General features: G+C 42.1%; 1 protein-coding gene across 1 annotated transcript in view; it reads right to left on the bottom strand.

The window, feature by feature from the left end:
• PTPRF (protein tyrosine phosphatase, receptor type F) overlaps window positions 1-24,897 on the bottom strand; it is a 307,937-nt gene that overhangs the window by 244,615 nt on the left and 38,425 nt on the right. The window contains exon 2 of the mRNA XM_009287280.1: window positions 17,261-17,422. Coding sequence (XP_009285555.1) covers window positions 17,261-17,345 — 85 coding nt within the window. The 5' untranslated portion in view covers window positions 17,346-17,422. The remainder of the gene's footprint in view (window positions 1-17,260; window positions 17,423-24,897) is intronic.

Raw genomic sequence — 24,897 nt, 5'->3', positions numbered from 1 at the left:
TTATTCATTAACCAAAAGAAGCAATTTCCTTTTCTAGTAACACATCCAGGTGCAGCAGGCGCTAAAAGGCAGCAGAATAAATTATTTTAGGCATGTGCGTATGCATGCAGACTGACCTTCCGGTAGACAGCCTAATGAAGATCAGAAATCATCAAGCACTCTGCTACAAATAACCTAAAACCTGGCATGTACACTTAGTAAAATGTTCAAGTGACTTCAAAGACCTCTATCAATACGGGAAAGACCTGCATTAAAATTCTGAGCCTTTGAATTTATTAAGCATTTCCAAACACAGGAGGACGAGTACCAGGATTTTTTCAGTCACCCTCACCACGTTGTTCTCAGGAAAAGAGAGTTAAGCTTGGTCAGTCGGCACGCAGCTGGCACAGGTCCCTTCCATCAGCTCAGCGATTTAACACAGTCAGTAAATCTAAACTGTATTTTTTTTATCACGTTTGTAAAAACACTGTTTTAACTTGGTGAAAACCAACACATTACACCTCTGAGGGGCACCGGCACCGAATGGATCAGATCACATTTCCCCCAACGCGCGCCACTGCACTTTGGTCCTGGACACGGCAGAGACGGGAGAGGGACGGTGCAGCTCCCGCGATGCACCAGCAGCAGTATGGATATCCCGCATGAGCTTGGTCTTCTGCACCGTGGCCACGCACCGACTGCAGAGGTGAAAGCCCCATCCCCACCGTTGTGGCCTGTGGCCCTGGCCTGAGGCGCTGGTGGAGCACAGCCTGGTTCGACAAGGGCTGTCCTGGATGACAGAGCTCGGTGGAGGGGAGCGGTGAACACACACGCAGGCTGGTAAATGGGATTCATTAATCAGGCTCCAACTGCTCCACTTCGCTAGACAGGAGCTCTTTATAGACACTGCCTCATTTATTTATTTTTTAAATGCCTAGATTAGTTTAGTGTGAAGCTGTTGAGAGATATAATTTGTCTGAGCAGATGATCTATAGATCATTGAATGAACACTAACCAGGCTTTTGCAGCCCACAGAAGAAACCCACTGTGCGCTCTCCCATGGCTGCAGCGCAGGAAAGATGAACCTTTTTTCCTAAAATTTAGCCACATGCATGCCATCCCCAGCAGCCTGGAGGTCAATGAGTTGGCACCTCTTATAACATGCTCAGCCCTGACTGCGGGCAGAGCAGCAGCCTCTGCTTATGAAGAGCAGGGCCCTCAAGTCAGAGGGAAATCAGCAGGTGATAACTAACCTGGCATTCAGCTGGGGACAGGCATTTCTAACACAAACAGCCTTTTCTGCTCACATCTGTGAATATATGCATATTTAAAAAATAAATTATCGTTCATTCAGATTAGTTTAGAATATCTCTTTCTTTGCTGAAGCAGATTTGTTCCTATGGTTGTATGTACTGCTATTCTGGGACTTGGTATTGTCTTCCCACTATTGCTGCAGAAAATGTTCAGCAGCTAATTGCACAGTCAAGTCCTTTCACGTAATTTTCACTTTGACAAGAGTAATTAAAAAAGCTAAACGGCTCAAGAACCAACTGATTAGGTCTGCAAGCAAAGCTCTGTTTGGGCAATCCTGAGATGCAGGTGTACAGAACAGCAAGTTTTCACAAAACCCAGTTAGGAAAATGTTCCTCAATGTTTACGATTTAGTGTCAGATTCTTGCAAGATTTCTTTTTTGCCCAATTCCTATTGTATGTTATATTCATGTATGTGCCCCGCATATACCATGCTTGCAAGAATCAGGAAAATTAACCTTATAGGATAAATTAAATAATATTTTCCTTTCATCTCCCATATTCACACACAAAATAGTTTGAGTTTGCAAATGGACTCCAACACCTCCCATCACAGGAATGGAACTACACGAGGTATTTTGTTACTAAATTTGAAAGACTATGAATAATGACAGCTTCTGAATTTTTGCCACTTTGTATACCTGCACCACAGAAAAGACATTTATTCTAAGAGTACCCTGTCTGTAGACATGCTCTTCGTGATACGGTGCTGAATCACCCGTTTGCTCGCCTTAGAATTGCGTCGAGTCCTCCGTAACAGGACTTCTAATATCATTACATTTCAAAGTACATAATTGAAGTTATAAAGTAAAGGGCTCCAAAATTACTACAGATGTACCAAAATAATGAGCTTATGAACAGTAATGAAATGGAAACTCTTGGAAGCCTGAGTTTACACACAAACTTAGAGATGCTCCCTATAATCTTTTAATAAAGCTAATAATTCTACTCTAAAAAGAGAAGTTGAAATTATTTTCTTTAGAACACTTCCTTCTCAGTAAGTTTTGCTCAGTTACTGACGACGACATATTTGAAAAATTGTCATGAGATCTGCAAGGTTTAAAGCTAATGGGAACTTGGAGCAACAATAAATGAGAAACTCCCTCCACGCATAAAGGAGAGCGGACAAACACCAGACACCTTCCTAATGCCACCTGATGAGCAAGAAGGTGCTGGTGCTCTTCAAAGTCAACAGCTCTGGCCTCTGTATGAGTATGGGGTATTAGGCACAGATTAGAGGACAGGTTCGTGGCAGAGGTCACCAACACAGGTGAAGAAATCTTTGAACAAAGCCACAGTACCATCTGTAAGAGCTGGGCACAGGCATGCCTGTTTGCAGAGTGGGTTCAGACAATGGAAAATCTAGTGCCAGCAGCTCGGACTCAGGTCCCGCTCTCTGCAGCAGTAGAGAACAGTAGCCCAGGGACCCAAAACCAGTTTCTTTGGTACAGAAAGCCAAAGGTTGCCCTAGCCTTCCTGCACAAGTTAAATGCCAAAGCTTTCGAGGAAAGTCGAAGACGTAAAGAGAACTGTGTCTTTATATAAGTAGATATGCTGAAAGAAGCCATAGGAAGGTTTCACACATTCACAAATGTGATAATTTAGATGACAAATGTAACAAATTAAACCCAACTTGTTAGCTAATAGAATATTTAATTACATACTATGAATGATCACTTAAAGATTTGGGAATTTAACCAATTACTTTCAGAAGGCATGAAACATTCCTGAGCACGAGCTTTTTTTTAACATCTCAGTGCTGTCCCCCTGCATCTCTTTCCACCTTACCTTGTTTATAGCTCTATTCAGTAATAGTTTTTACTTGTTTCCTTGATGTCTTAATTTCCTGCAATAATACATCTGCCATGAATAATTAAGCAACACATTTGCTGCTTGCTGAAAGCTGAACAACTGCTATAAATCAGTTCTGGGACCCTCTGCCAGCACAGACACAATCAGTGATCTAGTAATGTTGGCATTTCTTTTTGCAGGTGAGAGAAACAGAGCACAGAACACCCGAGGAGCCGCTGGGGCATTTCGGGAGAGCGCTTATCCCCATCTTCTCTTAAGCAGCAGGACTCCAAAGCCTGTTCTAGCATTTTCCTGGTGAGGGACAGAAAACTTAAATGTACTATGTTCTTCACATTTACTCATTTCTTACTTTCTCACGTTCCTGGGTTGTTCCCTCTGATTTCCCTCCTCCATAGGTAGGAGGAAGAGAGTAGAAGAAGATGGCCTGAGCGTGCATCATTCCCTTCTCAGCACCAAAATGATAGGCTGCTGTGGGTTCTTTGCTGTATTTCCACCTGTTTTCTCCTGCTGCCTGTGGTTCAACACATGATACAGGCTACAGGATGGTAGCGAAACGCTGAAGGATCATCTGTAGTCAGGCCCATTACACCCTCTGAAGGTTTATCTTGCTGATTCACATTCACCCTCAGACAGCTGGGCATGCTGCATTTCTCACTTCTTTGTATATGAAGACTGATAGAAGATAAGAACAAACTACAAAAACAACAGCGATAACACTTTCCTACAACACTTCCACTCGCATGAATATCAGGGAGAGGAACAATAAAACAACTTTCCATTACCAGAATAGCATCACCTTTTAATTAGAATGAGGTTTACAGTGCAATCGCTTTAAAGAAAGCTCAGCTACAGAGTGTGCGAGCCTCTCCAGCCTGGCAGAGCAGGTACATTAGAAAAACGAATCAAGCCCAGGTATCCAGCCAGGCCTATGAAATGTCAGGGTGGCCATTAGGATTCCATGTCTTAATTTGAGAATCTCCCCAATTCACTAGAAGGTGCAAAGCCTCAGAAAAATTTTTTTAAAGGTCAAAGTGTAGAACAGTTCATCATTAAATTTCACTACAAAACACCCTCATGCAGAAACAAACCATGTAATGTTCCTGGTTTTAATTCTGTTGACAAAAGATTGTACATATTTTAAAAACGTAATGCTTAGCAGCTGTGCTGCCAGTCTGCAGAGTTTGCATATATAGCTGTGATATTACCATACTCTATTATTCATAACAGGCAACAGACTTCATTCTTGGTCTTGTGAAAAATAATTGCAGTTTGAAGCCAAAGTCTGACTGCAAAAAACACCCCAACATAATGGCTAGAGTTTCCAGAATTCAGAAACTCATGCAATGACCTGCATCTTGATTTAAATCAATTCATTAAAAAGACAAATTTCCTCTGATCTGTTTTTGAGAAAGCTTTCCACGAAGTACGTGGCACTCATATGAAACCCAGGAAAGGAAAAGCTTAGGTGGGCAACAGCTTTTTTTACCATACTCTATTATTCATAACAGGCAACAGACTTCATTCTTGGTCTTGTGAAAAATAATTGCAGTTTGAAGCCAAAGTCTGACTGCAAAAAACACCCCAACATAATGGCTAGAGTTTCCAGAATTCAGAAACTCATGCAATGACCTGCATCTTGATTTAAATCAATTCATTAAAAAGACAAATTTCCTCTGATCTGTTTTTGAGAAAGCTTTCCACGAAGTACGTGGCACTCATATGAAACCCAGGAAAGGAAAAGCTTAGGTGGGCAAACAGCTTTTTCTTATCCAAAACAAATACAAGGAATTAACCATAATCTTTTAACATGAAGCATGAGACACTCCCATCTCATGCAGTCTTGGGACTCTACTCACCAGACCCAAGTCCGTGGGTTGATGCATAGTTTATTCATAGGAAGAATAACTACTGGAAGAAGAAGGAAAAAAGCCTGACACATCTTCCTTTTCACTACCGTTGACATTAAAAGCGTTCTACACAAACACACATTTTTAATACATTTTCTCTTTCATACACACAAATAGACATTAAGACAGATTTTAGTCAGAAGGTCTTACAAGACCTACAGCATCGTTTGCAATTGTCCCCCAAAGCATTTTTAGCTGCCAGAAGCCATTTCAATGCACCCCGCAAAGGCTGCTGGTCAGTGCTGCTCTAAACAGCAAGCAGCATCGCCCTCCTGGAGTGGTCCGACAGGCAGACCCTCCAACCTGCTCTGCTACAGTATGTGCTGTGTTATACAGTCCGGCACAACCACATCAATTTCATTAGAAATATCTGATAATCACTGCAGAACAGCTGAGTCATTTGGTGCTATGACAGAGAGAGGCTTTTGTGCATCATGGCAGCAACCACCGTACACGCACCAAAACTCCCTGCCTTGGTGCAGTGCCTGCCTGGCCAAAGCTCCTGCAACCATGAAAGTTCAGACACAGACCTTTGTCATATGTATAGTGTGGTAAAGTCTCAGGGCAGACAACGACCTACAGGTAAATACATAACATGTATAGAGAGGAAAAAACCCAAACCCAGAACTACTTGTTACGAGTTGCAGAGCTGAATTAACCACATGGCATCAGAAGATGAACCACACATCATGACAGGCAGCTGAAAGACTTTTAGTCAGTGTACAGATGTGGACAAAAAGATAGCAAACCTATGAGGGTTCATGAGGAAACTACATATAGAGGATGTTTTTAAATCTCATTTTGTTAATGGCATAGTCTCCCCTGTATTGTCCCCATCAGCTCCTGTCGAGGAGACCTAGAAAGTCAGAGAAGGGTACTGAGGAGGACTAAGAGCCTACAAAACACTTTCACACAAAGTCAGATGGAAGAGAGTGATTGTCACTTGAGAGGAGGATGAAAAAGGACAGGATAAAAATATCAGAGTATCAGGCGACCTAGAGAAGACAGACTGGGAGCCTGTACCTTCCTCGTTCATAGATGAAGACAAAGAAACATTCAATTTAAGAAATAACACTGGCAATTCAAAACCTACATGAGGGAACACTTTCTGTTTGCATATGAGATTCCAGAAATTCCTCCGGAAATTCAATTCAGTGCTCAACAACCCTTCATGTCGGCAAGTGTTGTTTAGTGCCTGACCTGAACTTCCCAGCTGCAGTCTAAGCACATTATTTCCCTCTCCTAGCACTGGACGAGGAGGACTGACTTCTCCTCAATTAGTCCTTCCATTCTGGCAGTGGGATGCTCAAGATGAGATGTCATTCATTGGAGGCCTTATCAATGTGAGCAGAGTAGAAAGACTATCTAATGTGTCTTCAAGATGGTACTCCTCATTTCTGCATACCATTGGTGATGCTCATCCCTCTCAAAAAAGCACGGCATTGTTGACTCCTGTATGGTTTCTGATCCATTAGCACTGCAAGACCTTTTCTGTATACCAGCTGTCTAGGCAGTTGTGTCTCATTCTGTATTTATGTAGCTGATTACTCCTATTTTCAAACATCTATCCACATTTCTCCTTATTGACATGCGTCCTTTCAGACAGTTTCTCCAATTTGTAAAGATCATTTTGAATTCTAATGGTGTCCTCCAACATGCTTGCAGCTCTTCCCAGCTTGTTGTTGCCTGCAAATTTAATAAGCATGTTCTCTATTCTATCAGAGACATCATTACTGCAAATGCTGAATGCTACCAAACTGCCAAATACCCAACCCTATGAGCAGATGTTTCACAAGAAAGAGTCTCACGAGGGAGCACTGAAAGCTTTACTAAAGATAAACGACATCTACTGCTTCTCCATTCACAAAGCCTGTTATCCTGTCATTAAAGGAAATTAGATTGATCTGACCTTGACAAATCTACGTTGGGCATTATTCCTCTGCCCATGTGGATATAACAATATTTAGAGTTGTTGCAATTAATAATGCTTTACAGAAGTAATAATAAAAGTCCACCAGCTTCTTACAACAATTTCTAATTTTACATAGGAAATAGGAATTAATTTGCGTGGGATGAGAAAAGGCGAGAGTATGGGATCTTTCTTTTTGCACCTCCCTAAAACATGTAGCATTTGCTGGCCATCATTGGAGGCTTATGTTGGGGCAATTCTGGGGTAAATGGACCTTGAGTTTGACACAGACCAGCAATGATTATAACACTAAATAGTTCATAGTCTCTTCTGCAATTTGACATAAACCTGGAAAACACCATGTGGTATACTGCATATTACTCTTTATATGCTAAGTGGAGTTTCTTAAATTCCTCAAAATTACACAGGAAACTGTTCTCATGCAACATACTACAGATTAAAGACAATGCCAGAAATTTTAGCTAAATTTGCCTCAGAAAAAAATGCTTTACCTGCAACAGAAAGCTGTGTGTCTAATTGAAAAGACATTAAGCAGTGCATAGATGCTGACTGAACAATACATATTCCCAGGGATTCTGTCTTCACATGTAAAAAACCCCAAAATCATACTCTGCTCCTAGAATAAAGGCACACAACTATGCAGCCATAGGAAGAGAGGCATATCTTGGCATTTGAGAAAAAAAATGAACTTAGGCAGTTAAGTAAGTTTAATATTTCATGCATTTACTAAGGCAGAATCAAAGTTCAATAGGCATTGTCAAGAAAGACAAGACCAAACCTTTGTGGCCTACAGTACAACCACAGAGCAACTTCAACAAAGAAAACTCCCTATTTACACAATTGCCTCAAGAAATAGACAAATGCACTAGAACACAAACTCCACGGTGTCAATGTGAATTCTCTCTGCCCACATTACAGGCTATGTGCTGTAGGATCTGGAGGACCACCTCTGCTGTGCTCCTCTGGGTCTTTGAAAGGCTGAGATGAGAGCAGCTCTGGCTACATTCACAGAATGAATATATGGGCAATTTAGTTACACACAAGCTCAGACAGCATCCTTTACTCACATGCACTTAATGATTTAGCATGAAATCCCCTTTATATTATTCAGCAACTTATTTTTCTGTGGGTCACTCCCACAAATCAAGTCCATTTTCTCTTGATTGCTGAAGTGCACCTGTAGTAACATCAAATGTTTTCACAGACATTTTAGACTTGAGACCTATGAATAACACCACAGTTTGTTTTACAGGGTACAAAAGTATTTTTCCACTCTCTTTGTTTTTAAGAGCATCCAAAGGCAATTTTTGCAGAAAGATCCAAAAAACAAATGTCCAACTCAAAATACAGCCCCCCGACTTAAACTTTGGCTGAAGACCAAGCAGGGCACATTTCAGCCATGAAACAAACTCATAAAAAGCGACAACAATGGGTTATAACTAAAGAACTTTGTGTAACCCCTGCTAAATTGTGTGTAATGGAGCATAAAAAAGTATGTTGGAAGTCTATACACAGCATTTATAAATGACAAGTCAACAGCCAAGACCATTACCTGTTACACCAAAGAGGAGCAAAGGGAGCCTTTCCGGGTCTTGGACTACCCTCATCATCCTCCTGAGAGCCATATTAAACTCTTTCTAGTTGGCATGCCAAGAATGAGAACACTGTGCCAGGACAAGGCATCCCAGTCCTTTACATGGGAATATGAAAGTATTTTCTCTGTCTTCCTCTTCAAATTTTACTGATTCCCCCTGCTAGCATACACCCATATTTATTAAATGCCCTATAAAGCAAATGTGGTGAATGCACAAGATAAGTTAACTTCTCTAAGGTTGCATCCTGAAACTACTGAAAGCTTCTGTTTGATGCTGAACAGGATTAAAATACATAGTGACCTTCATCATATCAGTATTTTAACTGGTTTTGGCATTTCACAAGCTTTTCACCACTCATCATTCAGTTCTTCCAATGAATCTTCCCTCCTGTAAATTAAACACTGTGTAAGTACAATATACCTATAGCCTTCTCACTTCTAAGCTGTGGTTTTTTTCAGATACAAAGATCAAAATCCTTTTTGAAACCAATGCATGGCAACTCTCACATTTACCTCAAAAGAGGGGACTTCAGTTTCAAGTTTGAAAACCAAGGAAGCGCCATCTCTGCCTTACATACGGCCCCACAATGAAAGCAAGAGCTTGGCGACATGCTCACATCTCCCACCCACGCAAGCCACCAACTGGCTTTGACAAGCAGGTGAAAACGAACACTCCTACCTGTCAGGCACAGTTGTGCTAATGCCAAGACTCAAAGTGATTATTACAAATGGGAGTTTTTCAGGGGCAAAAGACCGACATGAGTAAAGCCGCTAAATATTTCCTGGCCTCTTTAAAACCCCTTTTTCAAAACAACCTTTAACAGAAGTAACACAACAGTTACACTAACAGTTGAAGTGAATTTGGCTAATAATGAATCCAAAGAAAATACGTAGGTGTTCTGCACTCTGACATCAAAGTACAGAGGATCAAGAGTCATTGTCTTCTCCTCCCTGCATGGCAATTAACTTGCAAGGGCTTTTATCACTCACCTTTGAGGTGAGCCAACAAAGTCATCACATGTAGACAGAGTTTATAATTAAAAAAATACAAGAAAAGCAGCGAAAGCAAGCAAGAAGAATTCCCAGAGTGCAATCTTCCTTTTAAATTTGCAGTATTAACCAGTGTCAACAGCGGACTGATTATGGTCCTTTCTATGATACCATGGCTACTTCCAGAGAACCCAGTATTGGCTCAAGTAGAATAACCACACGTAGCAGAGACAAACCGAGTCCAAACCTCTTTTTGACATACTGACTTTATCCAGAGCACCAACTCAGAACGGTCACCCTTGGTGCCACAAAATTCTGTTGGAAAATGGTGGCATTTCGATTTGCTACAGGTTTTGACCAGGTACTATCTACACGTCTCAACCCAATTTTACAAAATACATTCCTGGAAGTCGTATTGTTAATTACTGTGGGGGGGGGGAATTGAAGTAATGAGTAATACATGCAATGAAGGGCCATCTGAAAAGCACAGCAGGACTGCAAGTTCATTCCAGCCTGTACTACATGAAATTGAATATATTCTGTAATTATTTCTTTTTAATACCATGTGAGTGTCCCTTATTGTGAAGGCTTAATGTTATTATGCATCAGAGAAAGCCCAAACATAACTGACATTCAGGGCAAGGTCTAGCATTGCAGGCTACAATTGATATACAAATGTACAGCCATCGTCCACTATAAAATGTGCTTTGGTTTAATTCAGTAATCATATGTCAGTAAAGTGTGCAAGGCAAAAGACATTTCTACAACTTAAAACTTTCAGTAAGCACCCTACAGTGTTTTCACAGCAACAAAATAAATGAGATTTGTCTTTGTCATAGATAAAGCACTGATTCTCACAAGGGGCTAAATACAGCATTCAATTAAAAGTACACCACTGCTGTTCAGCTACTGATACATAAAGATAGACATCTTACCAGAGAAAAAGCATCCATGAACAGATGCTTTTTTTTTTCCTTTTTATACCAAACATGTTCACCATCAAAAAAGATTGACTAACATTTTGAGCAAACAAATTTCATACTCTTGGTTGTTCACAAAAATGAGCTTGATCATCTTATATTACAGTATCATTCTGAAGCACCAACATAATGAACAGATAATCAAAGAAACAAAAAAACATCCCTATTACCACTTCATTGCTTTTTACAACTGCTCAGCTAAAACACTGAAAGCTCCAGCAGACCTCCTACTTTCCCCCCATCTGATGTCAGTATTACCAGTAGCAAGCACCAGCACGACAAACCGTATTATTTTATCAGTTTCCTGGCACTCCTTTCCATCTGCAAAGAATGTTACCATCGCTCCTACAGGATATTTTAAATGTCTCTTTAAAATACTCACAGCAGCCTCTGCAAATAGTCACCACTGATTAACATCTGGGAATAAACACAACTAACTTGCAACTAGATTTGGAAAGTAAAGGGTAAGCTTTATCAAGATTGGTAGTCAGCTAATAACAGCAAGGGAAGATTACCTGTATGGAATTACTCGGCTGACTGGATGAGCTGGGATCCAGCAAAATGCATTTTAATGTCCTTAAGGGCAGATATTCATGAGCAAAAACCCAAGTCACACTAATTAAATGGGAGTTTGCATCCTGGGAATCAGAGGCCCAGAAAGGGATTCAAAGGTCATTGTGGAGGACCGTGCTTCCCAGCTCAATGCTATGGGCAAAAGGGCTGAAGTGCCATTGTACTGTGGCAAGATGTGGCCACTTCTCTTCTTGGTCCTGGTCCCTCGACTTTAAAAAACATATTGAAAAGTCTGGAAGATTAGTGAAGAACTATAAAAATTATCTCTGATCAAAAAAATCAAGACCAACCTATTTTTCTGCAACAAAAAGGACAAACTTTCAGCTTGTCTAACTCCTACACTAACTTGCTGCTCAGGGAGATTGCATTAAATAGCAGGAGTCTCCAGCCTAGCTGACACAGGTTGCAACATCCAGTGTCTGAACCCAAAAAACGCATAAACGAAGCTTGAAATAAATACAGATTTGTAGAAGTAATGATTACTTGCCATTTTTACAGATCACATAGGAGACGGGTAAATTCTCTACCATTTAGTCTTCAAATCGTGATTTGATAGCCTCCTAAAAGCTACATGCTAGCTCATCCACAGCTGTTAAAAGTAGATGCAGAAATTACTAGCTGAAATTATACAGCCTGTAGTATGCAGGTCAGAGAAGACGACTACACTGATCTGATTTCTGGCCTTAAAATCTATGAATCTACACTGAAGATAAAATTTTAAGCAGGTAGTTTCACTGTTTTTCTATATCAATAAGCACACTCTTTCTCAAAGAACATGTATTAAATATATCAGCCCCTCAACATTTGCCGCTGTGCCGGATAACTTACACGGACACTTAAACATAGGAACTCCCTTGTGAAGGCAAGAGAGTAACTGGCTACACAGCTGAGTCTGAATGATGCAAATGGCAAGTGAGACTGCTTAGCCCTGCAGAGCAGCAGTAAGTGGGTTAAACAAGGAGCCATGGTGTGAAGGCAAAAGTCAGAGCCTACACTGTGGTCTTCATGCAAACCGCTGGCCCCAGGATACCCCTGATGACTGACAACATGCTCAGAGTTGCCCGAGAGCAAAACCCAGAGCGATCCTGTCTGAAGTTACTACATCACTTCCCTGGGCTCAGGAGCCACCGGTCGCTGAAGACTAGAAGACGACACCAGGAGGGGATCACTATATATTTATGCTGTTCTTACATCCTCCATAGGACGTTGTACTGACTGTTGCTGGATAAGGGATTTGGGGCTAGGCAGACCTTTGACCCAGCAGCTGATGTTGATTGATGAGTGATGTTGGCTTTATGAATAAATAAAAAAGACAAATGACAGTGCTGTGACCTCTTGTAGGTAGCTACCCAAACAAATTCACATGACTTCTGCAAGTGCTGGAGCTAAAAGGAGCATGGCTATAAAAGCAGAAAAAGATCCGTTGTCTACTCTCAACATGGTGTTCGTTCTCACAGCATCCCTCCTACCTTGATGTCTGTAACACTCAGTTACAAGCAGGCAGCATTTAGATATTTTAAGGAAAAGTGTGGAATCCATTTATAACTAAATATATATATGATGAGTAAGGACACCAGAAATAAAGCTGCACAATGACTGTGATTAATATTTCAACCTGTCCCTTAATGATGCAACCCCAATGCCTCAGGCACAGGGGTTTTCCTAAACAGTGTTTTACATGTTCTTTTCACTGATGGAATTTGTCAAGCTAGTCAAGGTAGAATTGCAGAAAATTAGTATTTACCTGTGCTGCAATACCTGGATCCAATTGTACCAATTACACATAATCACTACATGCAGTGTTTGGGGACTGGCATGCACACAAAGAAACCAGGAAGCAGAAACAGATGCATGGCAGCAGTGGAGAAGCCTCAGGTCCAGCTTTTGGGCTGGGACCCTCTACCCAGCTCCGCAAAGCGGCTATTTTCCAGGGCACAACAGCAAGTCTGTCCCGCAGGGTGGCCCAGAGCAGCTGTATTTGGAGCTGAGCTGTTGTTGAGGTATCATTCAGGTTATGAAGCAAAGAGGGCAGAACTGAATCTGGGGGTCAAAACCTGCCACGCTACTCCTGGGTCCCAGGAACACAAAACAGTAGTGGTAGACAGCAGAGCTGGGGCACAAGGGGAACTGAGTGCTGTAACAAACACTTTTCCGTCTAAAACCTCCAGACAGCACTTCAGGTGCAATGCAAAATCCCTGGCAAAACAGAGCTCACCTGGAGCCACGTGTCTAGAAAGGCCATCTTCCATTTCCCAACCTTCACAGGTATGAACATCTCACCTCCCTATTTTCTTTTTCAATGCGTCTCCTCAACCCTATTAGCATCCAAGAAACATCGTTGACGGGGAAAAAAAAAAAATCTGTATGACACGCTTACCTTTCTGATATAAAGCAACTATCTCTTACAAGGGGCAGGGCAGCCTTGAGACACTTCAGACTTAGGGTCCCTGCTCACAGGAGGTGGTGAGAGCCAGAGACTTGCCTTCACCAGCCCCAGCTCACTGCTGCAAGCTTCCTCCACCCCCTCAAACAAAAGCCAAGTTTGCTCTATCTTTAGAAATCAAAAGGTGCAAATTGTTTGTTTACCACGTATCACTTCACAGGTAGTTGTCCTAATACTGCCTTAGTTCTTTCCTTCTACAAGGTCATATTTGAAGTGGTTTTCTTCCTTAAGTCCTTTGAAATTCTGTGCAAGACAAACCAAGACATATTTCGGTTAGGAAATACTTTAGATGGGTCACCTAGTCTCTCTTCCTTTGGCTAATGGAAGCTGTGCCCAGGACATCAAAAACAAAGCCTAATTTTTTAAAAAACAAGCCAACAACAAAAACATTGCTGATGATTTCTAATGACAGTATTGATTTTTTTCCTGTTTTTTCTGCGTTTTGTTTTGAGAGGGGATTTTTTGGGTTTTTTTTTATTTTATTAGAGTAAATGGCATATTTTCAAAAGCTGGAAAAGAGCCTCTTTTAGCTGACAATTGAACTGAACATTAAATGAAATCTGCAAAGCTGTTTTTCCCATGCACAATCAAAAGCTGACAGACAGGGAAGCACAGAGTGCATAAAAAAACCACAAGGAAGCTGAGGGAGAAAGTGTAAAACAGCCATCCTGAATCAGCTCCGAGCTGCTCTAATGGAATTAGGGTCACCCTGACAGAAACACAGTCAGATCACAGAGAAAATTTAATAATTTCTTACTGCAGTCTGTAAAAGCCAGGGAGGATTTGAAAGTACTTTCTGCCAAATTAGCACTTCTGTATCCACCGTTCATGGGCACATGCCCCTTCCCGCTCACCTTCTCCTCCCAGCACCCCACCAGAGTGGCTGGGAAGCCACCGCTCCCATTCTGCTGGCAGGGAGGCACCCAGAGAGCCCCTCTTTTTCTGACACACTGCCACACGTTTAACCTTTGGATGCACCTTCAATTCCTCAGCGCTGACATTCACAGCTCCTGTGAACTCAATTCCAGGAGAGGCATCGCGGCACACGCCCGGTGCTAATTCCGCTAGGCGATACATATTCAATCTGTTTTATCTCAGGCGTTAACGTCTAGCTATCTGCCAGCTGCCTAATTGTCAAGAAGCTACGGCAGCGACGCTGAAATGTGTTGCGACAACAGCAGCTCCAAAGCGCAGGCGGGGAAGGGAGGGAAGCCCCGGTTGTGGGCGCTCCCCAAGCACCCGGCCATGAGCCACGGGGCAGCCTGCTGCCAGGGATGCAGCACAGGCCATCCCCAGCCCTCCTCCCCTGCCCTCGATTCTCACTGTTCCTACAAAATGTGACTTTGGGGACTGACTCCGTGAATTCCAGGGATAACCCTGCTCCCATTATCACGTTGCTTTTAATTGGGGAAACGTAGGCATGCTTTGCAGATAGGGAGCCTACCCATCCCTCCACTGCCTCCAAGCAGCCCTGCAATGGGGAAAAGGAAGAATCACAGTGAAATCTCAGGAACAGCCATATTACATCAGGATTCTATGTAAATAAACGGTCTTTGACTGGAGCCAACAGGATGCTTAGGGGACCAAAAAACTGAAGAGGATGCATATGGGGTGCTCCTTTCACAGCATCCCTCTCTAGCTTTTACAGTAAGCTCCAGTGTGCATATAATTATCATACCTTCCCCTTGCCCTTCACTGCTGTCCTGAACCAGGACTCCCCAATGCCATATTCACTACTGTATCTTGCCCGTCTGCATCACTAATGGTAGGACGTGAAATATGCAGGGTTTGGGAATGATTTTTTCCCCCCTGCGGAGGTGCAGAACAGGCCCTTTCACACAGCTCCCTGCCACTGAGAGTCAGTGGCAAGATTCAGTGGGGTAGAGATAATAAAAAAAGCTGTAAGTTGCTAAAATACACAGAGTAACACTTTCCATCCTAGGAAACCCTCAGTTAATCCGTGGTGGCTGTGGCAGTTAAAAGGTTGTTTATCCTCCAGATCTGCCTTCCAGATTAGAAAAGGTAATTCAGAGTCAGTCTGTGCCAGAGAAAAAGGCGTACATACAGATGCGCTTGCTTCTCAACACAGAAGCGTTCCACATCTGAGACACCAATATTTGGATCTGGGCCTGTAAAACAGAGCCAATTTTCTTAAATTTAAGCATGTGGAAGTATTCCACAAAATCAGCAAACCATGTCTACTGCAAGTTACCCTCAGGCCAAGAACTGTCCTAGGACATCTGAAGCTCCACCAGCTTCTGCATACCTGATGGAGTGATGCTTCTCTCCTTTGCAGGGGCCAGGATAAAGTGATGAACCTCGGGGAATTTTTATACACCTCAGAACATTAAACATACACTTCTCTGTGCCAGACTCCAAAATGGGCTACAATGTGTAGACATAGAGTGATCTGAATAAGCATCTTCCAGCAGCACCAGCAGCCAGGGAAGAAAGCTGAGGAAGGAGACAGCTGCTGCCCCCAGTTAAATTGGGCAGGTCAGACTCATACAGACTACATGCTAACCCCGCTGCCTGTGCAAGTCATCCCTAGTGATAAAAACAGTGAATTTGTATCTTTCGTCACATCCCCCATTCACTATTCTCTCCAGCTTCTCTACATTTACTCCTACCCATTCAGTCAAGGACATTTAGGACCCCCAGTCTGTTTTCTCCACTCAGCCAGGCTCCTACCAACATGTATCAAGATCTCTTTCAACTTTCACAAAATTACATCTTAATTATAAGCCTGGTGACTAAATCTGGAGTGAGAAGCAGATGGTTGGTGGCAGCTCAGGAGGTGCATCACGGTCACCTCTCTGCTCCGACTCAAGCATCCCAGGAGCCCTGGGCGCTTTCAAAGGCATGGAGTATTCACAACTGCCAGAGTCCGCAACAAATGTGCAAACATTTGGACACTGAAAAACTGGTTACTGGTAAAAAAAAAGGGGAGGGGAGCTGCACAAATACTTGGGGATAGCCCAGCAAATACACACAAGTTATGAAAACCAAGACCACGCAAAGAACCCACAAGGTTTCCTGCACTCTGCATAACTCATTCGATGGGAAATTCCTACTTTAAGGTATTTTCAGTAGTCCACCATCAGCCAAGTTTCTCCCCTCTTGTCTGTCCACAACAGCTTCTCCTTAGCCTGGATGGGGCTAATCAAAGCCAGTCACAGTGGCACTGTAAGACTATCAGGGCAACAGGCATGGACACAACAGCTTAAAGCACGACCACAAGGAAACATTCGACTGCAATTCTGCTGAAATACACGTGTAGGAGAGCTACACCAGAAGATAAAAACTTGCACCCTTTCCCCAGCAGCTCTCAACCACCCGCTGAATCAGGAAAGATGTCTCAGTACTACATAAATTACGAGAGCTGGTAAAAGAACAAGGAAAATAAAGTAACAGGGATTACCGTGACCCCAATACTTCTCTCTTCCTCTGCCCCCAATTTTCTTTACTCATCTGTACATGTTAGAAATTAAATTGTCAGGTTTTGATCTTGCAGCTACTAAACTCTTCCTGCGATTGAATAAATTTTGTCAGCCTTTTTAGTTCTGCTTGTGCTCCTTCACATACATACTGTTTACCTGCATTGCACGCATTGGAAAGTAAGAGATTTGGGGGGGTTATCTCTTAGTCCTCTATGTTTCCAGTTCAAACCAAGAAGGTTTAATAGTTGTTGAAAGAAATTTTGCAAGGTATTCAAGCTTTCCAAAACTGAATGTTACTTACTGTCCGCTCCTGCTAAAGGCAGCATCAAGCAGCAGAGGATGGCTGCTGGCACAGTGAGTACTGGAACACCGAAGTTAGGCACCATATTCCAAAGTAGAGCAAGTCCTCTTCAGTCTGAGGCAAGTGGTCAGTACATCCAGTGTTACAGACAGAGACTTACTCCTGCAAACCAAGAGAGGAAGAAAAGGAAAGTGATCAAATATGACACACCGATTAACTGCCAATATACCAAACTACATTGTAAAGACATAGTTACAGATACTTTTAAAGTAAAATTTAACTATCTTTCCTGCTTGAGCAGTAGAGCTCCACACTGATGTCCCCAAATCCAGTAAGCTGTTTTCAAGGGTCATGAGGCATAAATGCACACCCATCTCCACATTTATCTTCATGTCCAATCTCTATTACGGCCTATTAATACATCCTTTAGTTGTTCTTTTTCACAACAAATAGTTCTGAAGTTGCATGTTACAATACAAGAAATAGTCTTAAGCTCATTTAACTCTTCCATCCATCTGCCCAAGAGAGACATGCTTGATTGCATATGTAGAGTGGTTTGTGGTCAACTACATGTTAAGCATAGCTTGGCCCATCCAGCTGTGCTGGTGTACACCAGACAAGTCTCGACAGGTCCAAGTAGGAGAAACAGAAGCTGAAGTGAATCAGCTGTCAGTTCATGGGGCTACCAGAGTCACAGTAGAAGGTTATTAAGAAAAGTGTCTATAAAGAGAAGCTTTACCCAAAGCAAACACCTAAGCGTCAACCTCCCAAAAATGGAGAGGAGGACTGTCTAAAGGGATTGAGGATTGGATATTCCTTATCCAAAACAAAGCAAATTATCTTGGAAATTGGCTTAACGTGGGCATCTGCTTGGATATAGAAATACAGAAAACTCTTTGAAACACAGCCAAAAAAGGCAGGTACTTAAAAAGAATGCCATTTCTGTATATCTGCCTTCTTTATTTTTTCATAAGAACATACACATTTTACTTTCACCTGAAAGTCCAAGGTCTGCCTGTTAAGACAGATTTTAAAGGAGCTAGCAAGCCCCATTCCCTCAAAGTGACAACGCTCAGCAGGGACAGGGGCTTACTCTTTCAGTGCTGGGCATCTCCACGCAAGCTGAAGAGTCATTCAAAAGTTGATGAGATTCTCCTTCACTAAGCTGCAAGAGTTACCAAAAGTTGGCAACACAGCATTAATGGTGAAAAAAAAAATCTCATGTTGGCAGATGCCGGCCCAAGTGCACCCCGTGAGTATCCTTGAAGCAAAGCATCTGCAAGTGCTACGTGGCACGACCCGCCACTCTTACTCGTGTTGGCAGACATTTCAAAAACATGTTCAAGACTGCTCTAACAAAAGTATTTTTGCATTTTGCTGAATTTTTGGAAGAGGAAGTGTCTTTTTTTTTTTTGAGAACCACTGAGCTTTTGATGTAAGTATCATGTGCTACAAACATGTTTACTTCTGGCAAAAACATAGTGCTCGAAGAATGCCAGCAATGACAGTGCTGAGGGAAATCTCAAGAAATCTCAAGAGAATCTACCTAGGTAAATATTTACATCACACTGTACTAACAAACAGCAGATCATGATTCTTCTCCATTCTGTTACTGTATTTGCACGGTAAATCTTTTCACATGTTATAATATTACACAACACAGAAATCTTTATATATGCAGTGTCTTCTACAGCCAAGACACCTGAAAATACTTTACAGAATAACCTAGTTCCAACCTAGATGCAGAGAGAATACTGATCATCTCATCCTGCTTTTATTGTCTCAATGAGAAAGCATAAATCCAAGTAAGCTCAGCAGCAAGATTCTGAATACTGCAAAAGAGGCTCTTCGTACCAGCCACACACTCAGCTCTCCTTGTTGCTCTCCAACCTCCATATCCTCATTCATTTCTCACTAAAGAATCGCTAAAAGCACCATTAACATGTCTTACACCGCAGAGACAGATACAGATAGTCGTATCTTTATAGCTGCACAAGCTCTATTCCAACAGGAAACTCCGTTCAGTCCCCAAGCAGTTTGCCCAGTGTTAGCCAGCTCTCCAGATATGGCCCACACGGGAATGTGAAGAAGTGCCTGGATTAAGAGTGAAGATTATGTCTCTAAATTCTGCGTGTACGGTGCTAATTTGTGCAGCCTGGAGAAGCAAACCCACTGAATCACACTTTAAGCAGCATTACATCTGGCTCAACAGCAGCCAGAATCTTTAATAGGCTGCTCTTCGGGGGGAGGAAGGAACCACCAAGGGTTGAAATTACTGTGTCAAAAGTAATGATGTGTGTCAAACTCTCTCAGATTAGGACAGAGAATAAGTTTTACAGGTGGTGCTGAAAACATCTTAGGTGTGTATCAGACCAGACTGGGGATGAATAGCTTTCAGAGAGCTTTTCCTCTTTCATTCACTTCCATTAACAACAAAAGTACCTGATCTAATGGTGTATCTTGAGTGCAGATTGCTCCGAAGTCATGGGAATGGCACCTTCACAGCCCTCATTCAAGAGTAACTCTCAGGAACACAAAAAACCTCAGCTAAAGAATAGGTCTGTCTCTCAATTTCTCTCTTCTTTCAGCAAATGTGATCAAGCTTCTCTCCAGTTTCAAGCTTGACAGATTTATAACTTTCCTCTCAAGCCCATGAGATACATACAATCGTGCATCATGCAAAACTGATGAATTGTCAGTTACCCTACCAGATGCTTTATAGACTCGATCTTTTTGCAACTGTTTAGTGCTCTATAATAATTTACCATCTGGTAGAAAAGCCAGATTTTCTTATGCAAGACTGCTGTCTGTCCCTCCAAAGTTAATAGAGCACCTTTGGCCCTTAACAGGATCAAACGTAGCCACTTCCTCTTTCCATGGTTACTCTGCCTATGGAAAAGTTGTCTGTATTCAATATTTAAAGCCCTTTAAATTGGAATGTTTTAAAATTTTATAAATCTCAGTAGCTGTCATTCTCTTTTGAAATTGGAAATATGAAAAAGCCTCTCCCATTTTCAGAAGCAAGGTGCTCTCCCCCAGCAAGACAACCCAATGTTCAAAGCAAGGTGACAGGGTGTTGCTGAAGCTCAGCTAACCCTTAGAAGGTCACTGTTACACTGTCAGTTTTGAACAGCCGTCTTGAACCAATGCTAAAGGTTTCCTTCTTGGAGCAGAAAGGCCGCCTAAGACAGAAAGTAGCTATAAACCAAATAAAGTTGGTAGATTTTGGTAATGAGCTAAACAGATACAGAGTCAGTATCACTTTGGTAAAATCAAGTCCAACAGCAATCAACCAACTAATGCTCTTAAGACCTTTAGTGTTTCTTTTGCCCCAACAACCTCCTGCCTCTTCAGGCTGCTCTCTCTTGCATCTGGAATTCTCTCCTGTGCACCAGATGACCTCAAGTCCCTGCATTTGAAGGCTGCTTCTAATCTCACTGCTTTGGCTAGCATCTCACAACTAACATTGCATTTGGGAGCCCAGACACTGTAGAATAAGGTTTTTCAAAGATACACGTACATTCTCATTGCTACTTCTGCATCTCGTCCTGGCAATATTATAAACTCTAGATCACGTAACCCAAAAGGAGGTTGAGGCTAAGCACTCCAGATGGCTTTGTAAAAACATCTTTTGAGTTTAGCAAGCTAAACTCCTGCCTCTGCTTCAAACTCAATGTTAGAACTACCGAGTGCTAGTTTGGCAGCTAACTAGAAAGCGGAAAGGCACAACAAAAAAATAGCAAACTTCATTTAAATATAGCTGATTTTGCCATGGGGCAGGTGGATGGAAAAGAGACAGTCTTGAGAATATTTTTGAAACCTACATGGTTTGATTCTTTCAGACAAGAAGAAAAAGCTGGACTCATTTAAATCAGAGCCAAGAATACCAACAGCTCATATGGTACTAGGAAATTCTGGCAATGAGTACGTCCCACAGGAGACAGCAAAGAGATTAGAAAAAGCAGTCAACTTTAAAGAGTCAAGAGGAATTTCAAACCATTACTGAATAGCTCATGTTCTCTATGAACTCTTCCGGAAGCTAAACTGAACTGAAGCAAGTGTCACATGAATCACTAGCCATGAACAGCATGGTGAAGAAAAGCATCCCCAAAGTAAGCCTGCCCGTTCCAAACCAGGGACAAAAATACTGCACTAAAACCGGTTTTTAAGTTTAAGCTACTTTGCAACCCAAAGTATCTTAACAAATATCTTAACAGCACAAAAACCTTCCCTCCAGGAACCCCTGTACGTCCACAGAACTGCCAGGTTCACTTGGGTGTGTGACTACTGATACTGCATTTGCTGTGAAACACAGTTAAGAGACTCTCTAGAAACTTACAGGGCAGGAAGGTAAGCCCAGTGCATAAACAATGTCCTTATCTGACCTGGAGACACAATAGTATCTTCTCGTAAAGGAACCTGAAACAATTGTGTTTGCTTTTCAAGGTGGAAACTTCTTAAACATTCTCAACGTGAGCCCAAGGATGCAGGTCAGAAGATACCAACTGGACACCACCCAGACGATAGTGAAGAAGGGACCAAAACTGCATCAGCTTCTCCCAACTTTACTGCATGTGCAACACATAATGAAACCCAGTTTTCCTTCTGGACACCTACCCACAACTTTGTATTTTACACAAATACCCTGAAGGGGAACTAGTGCTCCAGAGGGACCCAATCACCACAATACTTTGGGGTGTCACACAAACAATGGTAATCAAGAACTGACCAAGCAAGGAGGGGACACATGCGACAGAGCAATGAGGCAGCTATTTCTTCTATTAAAAATGAGAACAATAATTGGCTGCAGCTCAACTGCTTCGTTCTGTATATAACACCTCATCTGTGCTCCGAAGGGGGAAGAGGAAAACCATGAGGCACCCTATAATTCAAGATCATCATACTGCACACATTAGAAGTTGTAGAAGCACAGTTACACACAAGTTAATGACTTTTGAATGTTTCACTTCACTACATTAGTATTCCTTTAGCACAGATTTCCTTGTGCTTTTCTGTGAGAAATATAATATAAAGAGACTTGGGGAGTACAGCAATATGTCCAAAAAAGACAAAATGAGTCTCATTTCACTCCAAACTCCCACATGTAGGGAACATATTAGAGAGATTCAGTGGGGAGATATATGAAGATGGCAACGCTAGCATAGATTTAGGGAGGAACTTCATATGAACTTTTACTTACAGTAAAAAGGCCAAAAGCTAAAGCAACTGCTACATGAGCAAAGACATCACCTCCAGGACCCAGGTGTGAGCAGGCCTAGAGCATCAGTTTGAAGACTCTCAAACCATCTGGAGAGAAGGGATGAGCAAAGCAATTCAAGAACTGGGAAGGATAAAAATCTCTGTCAAGTCGTGAGCACTAGACAGACTGGCTAAATAAGATGGGGATTTGATAACCATCTGTAAGTACATGAAGGATACAAACACCAAGAAAGGAGTGGAGGAGTATAATTAGCCACAGGCATATAACTGTGAGTAATGGAATGAGACAGAGCAAAAGAAAAGTTTATGTTGAATATACTCAGTAAACTCTCCAAAAAAGAAAAAAAAAAAACAACCAACACAGAAGAGAGAACAGACCCCAGCAGGAAATGTTTCATCATCTGTTTGGATGGAATGTAAAAACGGGGTGGGGGGGGAAAAAAAAACCCACCCCAAAATATCCCATAACCTAGAAAAAAAAAAAACTGAACAGAGGCAGATTGGTATGGGGAAATATATACAACAGCAAGAACGATTCAGAAGTACTTCAAAAAGATTCTCCTTATTTTGGCAAAGCATTAAAAAAAAACAAGTGTGAAGACTTCAGCAACAAGCTGGCCCAGCTACAGATCTTTGTGATCCTGAACACACAATCACAACTTGACCCAAGGAGAGGAGCAGAGGGAAAAAGAAGCTTTTAAGCAGGATGCAAGCACAGCTTGGATACTCCTGTCAGCCTTACTGGCTACACTTGCTTCTCAAGATACTAATTTCTGAAGGTGTCATTGCCTGCAGACAATCCTAGATAAAAAGGATGATTTTTTTCCACTGGAACAAGGATTATGAAGGGCCCTGTTAAGTAACTACGGTGATAAGTCAAAACGTCCACTTAAAATATAGATCAGCCTTGAACCTCATTCACAGCCATCATTCACAGTGAGCACTAAATACAGATCACTGTAGATCACCCTACCCAAGTGTATAGGCTCTTAATGCCTGCTGTAAAGTCTCCTGAAAAGAAGTAAACTACTGCATATTGCGCTTACAACAGAGGTCTTTTACATTTACAGAACAAGCCCAGCAGTGCAACCAGATGCATGGATTAAAGAGCCAGGGCAGTAGAAAACCCTACAAAAATTAAAAAGAAATTCAGTTATTCCTTAGCTATCAGCAAACTCCTCTAAGGTGGAGGAACGTGCTCGTGTCACCCACTTCCACAAAGCAAGAATTCCTGTGCTTTTTCTACAAATTACTACATACGTGACAATATATTCTTAATAGAAATGACCATGCCATTACAGGCTTGTGGTCAGCACAATGGGAAACAGTGTAAAGATTAAAATCACAAGGTACCAAGTCCTCTCCTCTAAACCCCAACTCCTTGGCATCAAGTTCCGCACATCCAGGATGTGCAATAGAAGGTTTTAAACTAAGGAGAGTTTTAAACTAAGAGACCATGAGAAACATGGTCCATCTGGGCTTGCTGCTTACAACACACCACAGCTGACTGCTATTTACTGTACAGCTGTGGTACTGTTATTTCTGCATCTGGTTCCAGCAATGCCAAACCTGCTGGTTCTGCATCTCTCAGACTGACAGAACAGGCAAAGCGGAGCAGATATAAGATCCGGTGAGCACTAAAACTAATTTTAACTAAAACAGCAAGAATGCAAATGATCAATCAGATGAGGGATAATCTGTCCTTCCTTCCCTTCAAGGGTTTTTGCATGGTGTCTACTGGCTCGAGATCAAACTAAATCCTAAATCAATCCTAATTCAAACTAAATCAGTTTCTTACTTGTAAGAACCCCTTTGCTCTACGTGTCTACTCAGCTTCGTTAGCAGCCTCAGTGTAGAGATTTTTCAGAGACCTCCTGAATGTAAGCCCGTTCTCTGGCAGCTTCCTGGGCATTTCAGGCAACCACTAGAACAGTTTTCCTTTGCAGAATCCATGAAGTTGGACCCTATGAGAACATGATCTTTCAGGTATTTTGTTGTTTTCTCAATAATTTTTGCTTCAACCAAAGTACAAGGTATATAAAGAACTTCTGACAGCCGGCTGAGTATGAGCCGGCAGTGTGCCCAGGTGGCCAAGAAGGCCAATGGCATCCTGGCTTGTATCAGAAATAGTGCGGCCAGCAGGAGCAGGGAAGTGATCGTGCCCCTGTACTCGGCACTGGTGAGGCCGCACCTCGAATACTGTGTTCAGTTTCGGGCCCCTCACTACAAGAAAGACACTGAGGTGCTGGAGCGTGTCCAGAGAATAGTAATGAAGCTGGTGAAAGGGTCTAGAGCACAAGTCTTATGAGGAGCAGCTGAGGGAACTGGGGTGGTTTAGTCTGGAGAAAAGGAGGCTGAGGGGAGACCTCATCGCTCTCTACAACTACCTGAAAGGAGGCTGTAGCGAGGTGGGTGTT

The sequence above is a fragment of the Aptenodytes forsteri genome, unplaced genomic scaffold, assembly GCF_000699145.1.
Source record: "Aptenodytes forsteri isolate BGI_AS27 unplaced genomic scaffold, ASM69914v1 Scaffold119, whole genome shotgun sequence".
NCBI lineage: Eukaryota > Metazoa > Chordata > Aves > Sphenisciformes > Spheniscidae > Aptenodytes > Aptenodytes forsteri.
The sequence above is the reverse complement of the archived record's forward strand: the minus strand, read 5'-3'. Positions and strand labels throughout refer to the sequence as shown.